The sequence below is a fragment of the Fundulus heteroclitus genome, chromosome 19 (genome assembly GCF_011125445.2).
Source record: "Fundulus heteroclitus isolate FHET01 chromosome 19, MU-UCD_Fhet_4.1, whole genome shotgun sequence".
NCBI lineage: Eukaryota > Metazoa > Chordata > Actinopteri > Cyprinodontiformes > Fundulidae > Fundulus > Fundulus heteroclitus.
Window position 1 is genome coordinate 28,482,203 of NC_046379.1, and position 10,019 is coordinate 28,492,221.

General features: G+C 38.6%; 1 protein-coding gene across 1 annotated transcript; it reads right to left on the reverse strand.

Moving 5' to 3' along the window:
• Positions 1–3,506: 3,506 nt before the first annotated feature.
• foxi2 (forkhead box I2) lies at positions 3,507–8,577 on the reverse strand. The gene is made up of 2 exons (XM_012872124.3): positions 7,651–8,577; positions 3,507–5,735 (listed from the first exon to the last, which is right to left on the reverse strand). Exons 1-2 carry the CDS (start codon positions 8,543–8,545, stop codon positions 5,155–5,157), a joined length of 1,476 nt encoding a protein of 491 aa, XP_012727578.2. The 5' UTR covers positions 8,546–8,577; the 3' UTR covers positions 3,507–5,154.
• Positions 8,578–10,019: the final 1,442 nt, after the last annotated feature.

The following is a 10,019-nucleotide window of genomic DNA, read 5'->3' on the forward strand; positions in this document are numbered from 1 at the left end:
AACTACCAGCGATGGCACTTGGTTAGCCTTAGTGGTACCATTTTCAGTTAATTACAAAACTAAAGAACACACAGAAAGTTGTTTAGAATGATGTTTAAGAAAGACCAAAAAATGATTGCAGTGGAGAATATTCTGAGAACTTGGTATAAAGTCAAACTGACAATGACCCAAGAACAGGTGCTAGAGGCAATATATTTACCTACGAAGTCAGGAATGGCACCAAACCCAACCTAACCCTGGTTCCAGATACTCTCAGAAAACAGGATTGCTTTTTTCTTACTTGTGTAACTCTTTTGATGTGTGCTACAAACTTTCTGCCTGTTAACTTTAATGCACTCACTTAGCTCACGATAGTATTTGATTGTGCTTACTTCCCTAGACAGAGGTAAACAACAACAGCTGGATGACCTTTTGTGAGACTTCACTTTGACAAGAAATATTGAAATGTTTTATACTATGAGATCTCTGGGCACAAGATCTGATTCCAAATACTATTTATTGCATCTGCCAGAGGGAACATAAGAGAGGTTAAATAAGACATGGCCTGGAATCAAGCCTTGAGGGAACCCAGAGTTTATTGTAAATAATAAAGTCCAACCATTACCTACATGAATTCTCAAAAGAGTTTAGCAAAGCAGTTGAAGATTAGTCTCTCTTTGTCATGAGTCAGCTCTTATCACGTTACGCATAGAGTCAGCTCTCTGACCTGGATCATTTGTAAACGGCACATCACCAGCCCTGATGCTGCATCCCACCTGTACTCGGAGGTTGGAATTTCCAAACTCCTAGTAGGAAATTTCCATTGGAATGCCACCAGAGGTGGGAGTTAAAATCAGAACAAGGCAACCATACCCGAGTTCAGGACTTAACGCGGCTGCTACATGCGTCAATCAAATGAAACTTCATACATTTACTTTTTTAACGGTTGTTTATTATTTATGTAACATTAAGACAGTCATACATGTACTACATTTGAGGTTTACTTGTGTTGATAAGTTGAGATGTTTCAACACTGTTTACATACTCAAAGTACCACATAGAACAGTGTCATTGTCATTGTTATTTTTGCATTGTTACAGCTGTAACATAAACAGAGGCTATCGTGGCCATACAAGCAATGAAAAATGTTGTTGAACAGTTGAATAATTTAGCACAGCTTTAAAAAAGACAGAGATTTTGCAACAAAAGGTGACTTTAAAAATCATTCAGTAAGTCAGGTTGGCTGTATTTGTACATTTAGCAAAGGCCTTGCTGCGGGCGTCCCTGTTTTTTTTTTCCTTTTTTCAGACATGCAGGAAACTGGAACACTGTCTGCTCTGGGATCACATCACTCCAACTTCCCAGTTACGGGTTCTGTGGTAAATGGAATACGGCATCGTTCCAGTAGAACAGTGAGATTACTAGAACCTTGACTTTGCCTTAAACTATTAACTTTTAGCACCATGTGATGTGTTGTGTTCTAAATCCAGATTGAAACGTTTGATGAAGATTTATCTTATTTAGGTAATCATATAGTTGGTTGTCTTGGAATGGCTGTAATGGTGTTATTGGTGTTTCTTTACCCGGAAAAATATTTTATATATCTGATCATTTAGAGCAGAGGTGTCAAACTAATTTCTATATGGGGCCACTTTGGCATCATGAAGTCATTAAAAGGGCCGCTTGCATGTGTAGAGACGATACTTTTCATTTCATAATTTCATTCCAGTTCACACAGTAGTATAAAAAATGCACAGTAACATAAAAGTAGCACTCTTAGGCCCAGTTTATACAGTTTATCTGCAAAAAAGTTGATATTGGGGTGAGTTACACTTACAGGAGGCACAGTTTTAGCCACTTTATACACTATAAAAGGATATATGCCTTTTTTTTTGGCTCTCGAGGGCCGGATAATTTACCTTGAAGGGCCAGATTTGGCCCGCGGGCCTTGAGTTTGACACCTGAGATTTAGAGCAAACACAGATCTGACATTTGGATAAAGGAGTGCCATCATTTACACAGCATATTAAAAGCCTTGACACATGCTTCATTTAAAAGAATTTAAAGACATCAAACTGTTTTTCTGTGTCAGCATCATCTGATTCTTAGCAGAAACTAAGTAACATGGCTCCCTCTATTTGGGACAAAGTAATGGAAACAAAGGGATGCTTAAATCCCACTGGCCTTACAGGGATATCTTCACTTCTCTTCAGAGAGTACCTAATTGATACATGTGGATTGGCATACAGGACATAGGACAATAGCGTCATTGTTTCTGAGCTTTCTGTACCAAGACATCTGTCAACTCCTTTGTCTTTGCAAAGCGCTTGGAGTTGCTCCAAATGAGAACCTTTTCATGTTCTCAGCGCAGCTCATTTCTCCCTCAGGCTATGAAGCTAGTGTTGGAGAAAATTAGGCTGGAATCATTTATCGTTTTCTGTTGATGAGGGGACATTTTTAATAATGGCTCGGGATTAGTTTAAGTGTTTTGTAACATGCAGGATGGAATGTCACAAAAATAAAAGGTAATGTGCAACCTTTGGTGTTTTTAGGGTTGCAGCTTTAATATATATGAAAAGCAGCTCTCATATCAGTAATATGGAAGGCTAAAAGGACCACATGTAAATGTCATCAGTCAGGTAGCATTTGAAATACATATGTTGATATTTTCATACTTATATAAGTACTTGGCTGTTCAATTATTTTATAGTCCTACAGCAGATCTTAAAAGTATTGTATCTGTTAGCCTCATTAATACAAGTCTGATGTGGACAAGCCAGTCAGATGACTTTGTGTCAGATCAGCATGACAGATAAAGTTATTTCATGGTGCACAGCCAAAGAGCAACAATGGAATTATTAAAAAATGAATTGTATACAAATTTTAGATAAAATTAATTGAAATTTCAGTGAATGTCTTTAACATTAAAACTATAAAATCTGATCCATGGATATATTTCTTTACTTCATGTTTTATTTCAATTGCAACATGTATAAAGACTTATACAAAACATTTTTATTGGAGGAATTCTGGCCCATTTGGTCCTCCATACAGAGTAATAGAAATAAATATAACCAAATAAAAAAAGTTTTTCTTTTTTTTTTTTTTTGTAAAATGTTAAAGGTTACCAGTATATGCTTTCCAGTTTCCAGTGGTTTTACTTTAAGCTCTGTTAAAAAAAATAATACATTTAGTTTCATTTTAATCATAGCACAGAGGTTTTGACTTTTTATGCAACTGTTTAAAAAATATAAAACATGCTGATTCTGATACGTAAACTCCATAAGTTTATGTTAATAATATGAAGATGGCCAACCAAAACTTTCCACCTTTTTGTTTGTTGATATTTTTTGTGAACTGCTTAGAAATGAAACTCAATGAAAGGACACATTTAAATTTGATTAACCCCTAAAGAGAATATCAGATAAATATGCAACATGATGCATTAAAGGCTGCATCAAATTTATTTATATTCAAACTGCTGGTGGGATGCATCTTGCCTGAAGAGGAAATAAAAATGTCAGTAGTTGATATAAAAGCCATTTAATGATTGTCAGACTGAATCCTGAGGAATATAAACATGATAGAACTTTGAATATGTTTACAGATACTGTACATTTATAAAATCTGTGGTTTGGTGTTACGGTTTTTGCTGCATTGTGGTAGCTAAGGTTTGCCTCATTAATCAGACAGTGTTTTGGACAAACAGTAGAAAATTCCTATGAACATAAATAGCATAAATATTCACAAAAGTATTTTCAAAATGTACAAAAATACATATCTAATCAAGACCACATATATTTACATTAGCTACAGTGCTGAGGTTTCAGTCAACAAGGAAGACATCAGAAATAAGGCAACAGGCATGGGCTGGTATGAGAGTCTCTCAGTGAGATAACCTTTAGTATGAATATCAGTTTCACAGTATTTACACAAGATTTCAAAACAAAATATCTAAAACATGATCTAACTGCTTTAACTTAAATCCGAAAAGACAATAATTATTCATACGGGTGCTTAAATAATATATTGATCATCACTATTATAACAATGTTACCTGTGACATTTATTCATTGTCAATATAATCTTGGTACACTGTCTTAGGTAAACATAGAGAATAAGCACCTGGTAAATTTAGCAGTAGTTTTCAAGTGCTTGTTGGGCAGAATAGTATACGTTTTAGGTGTTCAGCTTGTTGGAAAGTAAAAAAAAAAGAACAAAAAGCTGATATTTACTTGGCAACTAGTTGAATTAGTGAGTCTGCAGCTTGTTGCTTAACAGAAATCCTCTTTTTGGCTTACTAAGTGCAGTTTTAAAAACAGCATTTTGTTAATAAGACTAGTTGTTGAGGTTCCTTTAGTTTCCACACTATGACTGTGTGGTTATATCTTGCTACCGGAAATATTGCAAAGCACACAAATTTGTCTTTTTTGCCAGCATGGGAAAGTATTTTAGTTGTTTTTTTTCCCCCCCAGCCAGCTCACAGGCAGTGTTCAGTAACATGTGGGGGAGGGGCATTACTGTGTGCTCTATCTTCCACACAGGCAGGGAAAACTCTGGCACATTTGTTGCAATCTCATTAAAAGGACTTTAAACCGTGGTCAACGTATAAAGCTAAAGTTTAGCAATTTGTAAACTGTGACTTGTATAAGGCCCAGTATACATTGATCCCGCTAACGGGCCCCGTTATATAAGACAAGCTGTATCTCAGTACATATAAGTGTACATTTTAATAAAACTGAGTTTGTCTAACAGATAATTACAACCCTTGGCAGGCCACTCTGATACATGATTGCTGTTTTGAGGTATTGGTGGTGTCGCAGGCAACTTTGGCAGCTTTGTGTTCATAATGAATAAGCCCTTTTATCTTGTGAAACTCATATAACTGTCAAGGGTTTCAAAATGCAAAAGTCAATTTAAATTTGTAAGAAACTTTACTATCTGGTGTGAGGATTGAAAAGTGACTTTAATTAAAAATGGGAGGACAAGTGCTCTGGCTTTGTTAGGTTTAATTGAAATAAGTAGGTTTTTTTATTGACTTTTTAAGATCTTTGATGATAATCAGCTTTGTCTGAGCTGTGACTGCTCTGAGGAAAATGTTATATGCGTGAGTATATGTGTTTGTTCTGGAGGGGATTCTCAGAGAAAGTCTGCTAACAGGTGTACAGCTGTCCCTTAGAGCTCGGTCCCATCCCTGGGAAAAATCAAGCTGTTCACGCTGAAGCTGTTGTAGAAGTGGGTGTTGAACTGTCCGCTCTGGCCGCTGCCGAATGTGTTGTAGTACACTCCCCGGTTAAAATGCAGGCCCTCGCTGTGGTCCGGGGCCCCCGCCTCCGGCCCGCTGCTGCTGCCGGGGTGGTACGGGCTCAGGGCCGTTATGTTCCTGTTTGTCAGTTCGTTCACCAGTCCAAGGGACCCCTGTCGGCCAGGGGGGCCCGAGCTGAGCGTGGACATGTTGCCGTAAAAGTTATTAAAACAGGGGGAGGCCGAAGCCAGTCCGGCCGGCGATGAAGATGAGCTTTTGTGGTTCTCATTCATCGCTTCCAACTCTGGAGATGAAGCCCCGAGGAGCTGGGGGCTGTCTGAAGGCTTCATCGAGCTGGCCACCGTCGGCCTGCCGTCCTCAAGCTTTGTGGCTGCGGCTGCAGCTCCTCCAGAAAGGCTCGGGTCGGACCGTCTTTTCCTTTTCCGCCGGAAGTTCCCGTTGTCAAACATTTTTTCACAGTTTGGATCCAATGTCCAATAATTTCCTTTTCCTGTAAATAAGAAAAGCGAAAATGTAATTCACAATTTTGTTTGTCTTTAATCTTCACCTGCAAAATGGCTAACCTAGTTTGCAGTGGCTCTTTACACCGCATAAACCCTGATCTTTAAAATTTTGAGACATATGACTTAAACACAATCCCCTAAAATTATGTAAAACAATAGGGAACACATTTGCAAAACTTCAACAGAAAAGACGACCCTCCTTACTGTTCATGTAAACCCTCCATTTGTGTGTGAACGTGTGTGTGTGTGAGAGAGAGAGAGAGACGCTGCAATTAAAAATTAAGAAACTGAGAACATTTTAATTAATTCAATGTGTTCTAAACTTTTAAAAAAAATGACAATAATGCCTAGACATTATGTATACCTTTTGGGAACTTTATCTAGGGTCTTTCCTTAATTTTAATCCGTACTTATATTCATATTTTTATTAATTTATCAATAAGGGCAAAATAAATCAAGTGTGAATCTTTGCACATATCTTGTGAAAACATCTCGAGGACAACTTTATGTCTTAATTACTTTTATTGATTTATTCATAAAGGGAAGTAGGTCATCATGTTCCAGAATTATATTAAGTTGATTGAAAATGCAGTTTTTATTTGCTTGTTTGTATTTTTATATGAAACTATGGAAATCACTGGTTGATTCTTTTCATTTAAATGTTTTGAAAATTGTCAGGGACAATTTCTCATTTTTTTGTCACTGATTTTTCGATTTGTATTTTTATTTTCTAGACTAAAGTGAGGTTGAAAAACAAATCAGTTTGAAACTTTGCGTATACATTTTGGCAAATACTTCTAAATGACTTTCTCCCTCTTATCTCATCATTTTATGTTGTTGTTTCAAATAAAAAGTTGAGGAAAACAAACAATTTCTACACACATTTAAATGTCACCTATGCAATATTTTGAATTAGGGAAAATCCTGCTGTATGTAATATTCAATCTTTACAGGTATGTAATATGTACACGTATGTAATATTACAAAAACAGACAGTCTTTACTATTTACAATTCTTTATAAATACAGGTATTGTGTATTTTTAAAAATGTAATCTAAACAGTTACTGTAAAATCAAAATCAAAAATTTGAAAACAAAAGAGCAAGGTTAAGTCAACATTTCTGTTGACATTGGAACCCATATAAACCAAGCTCTCTGATAACTATAACTAATTTACTAGTTTCTCCTCAGTATAAAGGCCTATTGCAGACCCTGCCTGTTTTTTTGTTTGTTTTTGTTTTTAGATTTATTTTCCTCTTAAAAGAAAATTTTATCCAGTTATACCCCAGGTAATTCCATAACAATTCAATAATTAAAGACCTAAATTTGAGCAATATACATAAATAATTAATTAAATATACATTTTATCTACAAATTGATTATTTCACAGTCCCATGCAGCAACAAATTGGTAATTTGTTTTAATAGGGGGTAACATCGGTCTAGTAAAAAAACGAAAAAAGGGAAAAAAAATAGCCTGCAGCACACTGGCTGTGCAGGTTTACCATTTAGATCTATTGAACAAGCCACAGTGACAGCTGCAATTACTTCCCAGTGCACTGCTTAATAAAATTAACCATTAAATGATTACATTAGGAATGAAACGTGGGAGATCTTTTTTGCACTTAATAAATATATCAATATAACAAACTTTTTAATCGTTTAAATCTATTGAGTAGGTTATGTGTGTGATTCGCTAAACGCCGCCACCTACGTCAAAATAACAAATTTTTTACTAGTTTAAATATATTGAGTAGGTTATGTGTGTGATTAGATCTAATCGTGCCACCTATATCAATATAACAAACTTTTTACTAGTTTAAATATATTGAATTGTGGCACATTTGACCTTCCATACGCTGAAGGTGTCGGACTACGCAGACAACCTGGGTGTTTGGGTTACCTGGGTCATCCTCGTCCCTCGGGACTTTTTTGAAGCAGTCGTTCAGAGACAGGTTGTGCCTGATGGAGTTCTGCCAGCCGGCTTTGCTCTTCTTATAAAACGGGAAATTGTCAGCCACGTACTGGTAGATCTGACTCAGGGTCAGCTTCTTTTCGTGCGCGTTCTGGATGGCCATGGCGATGAGAGCGGAGTAGGAGTAGGGCGGACGGACCAGCTTCAGCAGCTCCTCCTGGCTGGCGATGGACAGCCAGCCCAGGTCGGGCCCTCCGAACCCGGGCGAGTTGGCCAGGAACTGCCGCTGCGAGCCGTAGGAGGGCGGCATGAACGGCGCCGGGTTGTTGCCGTGCAGGTAAGGCGCCGAGGAGTTGACACCCGGCCCGTTGAGCCACAGGTACGGGTTCGGCGAGGACGCGTAGTCCCCGAGGCCGTAGCTGGGGGGTCTCTGCGCGCCCTGCAGGCTCTGCTGGTGGTACACGCTGCTCAGGTTGTCGCAGTAGACCGCGGCTGCCATGTCCGGGGACTCCTGGGCGCCTTTATGTGGGAGAGAGCCGACGGTAGGGGACGTGTGGTGCTGGTGTTGGTGCTGGTGATGAGACTGAGGGTCGATGGAGTTCATCACTCCCCGCGGGAAATCCCAAAGGAGAGGCTGAAGCGGTTCGGATGGTCTCTCTCTCTCTCTCTCTCTTTCTCTCGGTGATGCGCAAGCAGCTGCAACAAGTGTCAGAAAGAATGAAGCCGTTTTAGAAGCTTTAAAAGAGGGGGAAAAAACTCCAGGGCAGCCACCTCCAGACTGTGGAGAACTCCCAGTAACTCCTAACAACCAATGGAGAGCACAGAGGGTGTGGTTATACACCCATTGAGCAGGGAGTAGGTCAATGGCTTCATCTAATGACATTCATTGAGAGAAACTTGCTGGGTTTAGAGGTTTTCCTTCCAAAGGAAAGGATGCTGTGAGCATTTAACCTCAGCTTACTATCAGCGACACAGGACAAAAGACCTTCAGGACTTTTAATTAAAAAAGATGTTTATTGTCCAGGCCCAATTATTTATTTTTCCATATCAGTTTTACATGTACAGTGCCTTGCAAATAAAGAATAGGTATGCAGCTTTAATTATTTCTCATTTTCTCCCATTACAACCACAAACCTATTTTATTAGGGACAGACCAACACAAAGTCATGCTTAGTTGTGAAAAATGTCAGTTTTTCAATACACATTTTTTCTAGGCGCTACATAAATAAAGCATAGGTGAACTGCTCATTAGCTATTTTTAATAAGAAGTCCAAAAGATAAAGTGTGAGCTCCTCTCTTTTTTTTTTTTTTACTTGAAATGTAATCAGTCCAGGTGAGCGATGACAACAGATAGAAAATAAATCTGTGATTTCTGAATGAAAGTTATAAACTGTAGGCATAAAGAGACACTTTAAGATCAATCTGACCTCTCTGAATATCCCAAATCTGCTCACAAGTTCCTAGACTTTAAGACATTTACATCCAGGGTATATTTTAATGTTCATCATCAATTTCAAATGTAGTGGAACCGGTGTTAAACATTCTGTTGTGCAAGCAAAGTGAACACCGGCCAGAAAAAAAAAAAAGTGAGGACCTTCTTTTGGTCCTCGCTTTTTTTCTGGGCTAGGGGGTGTGTTTAGTCCTAAACCTAACCCCTAAACCTGAATTTTAAAATTAAATTTAAATTTGGTTTTAAATCTTTAGTTTTGACTTTTAGAGTTTTTAATGGGCAGGGCCCCGAATACATCTCAGACCTTTTAATCGCATACTATTCTGGCCGCACTCTCTGGTCCTCTGGTCCAAAACTTTCTGAAGGTCCCTGAGACCTGGTTTCAGGGGGACCTGTCCTTCCAAGTTGTAGCCCCCAGACTGCTGGGGAATGCCCTGCCCCTGTCTCTCCATGGCCGACTGTTGAATCCCTTAAAAAGCAGCCCAAGACACCTTTATTTAGACAAGCAATTTCTTAAATGTACATATGTTTGATGTTATCCTTGTATGCTGTTCTTGTGATATTTTTATTTGGTATTTATTACACTCTGTATAGCACTTTGTGATTTTTATCTGTGAAAGGTGCTATTGAAATACATTTTACTCACTCCCGTTATAGGGAGTGACTGGCAGGAGCGTTCTCCAGCTGGGGTTCATCAAGACCAACCAGGAGGAGCTTAAAGACGAGCAGGTTCCCTGAGGCAGATGCCAGATTGTTTTGCTCTTACGAGTGATAATCAGGCTCTCTGTGGCGTCGTAACTGCTCCTCAGTTATCTGACAATCACCTCTGCTGTCTCTCTTCCACAGTAAGTTCATGCAATGGTCCCATGCCTGGACTCCGGTGGTCTGCTCCTTCGTTCCCAGCATC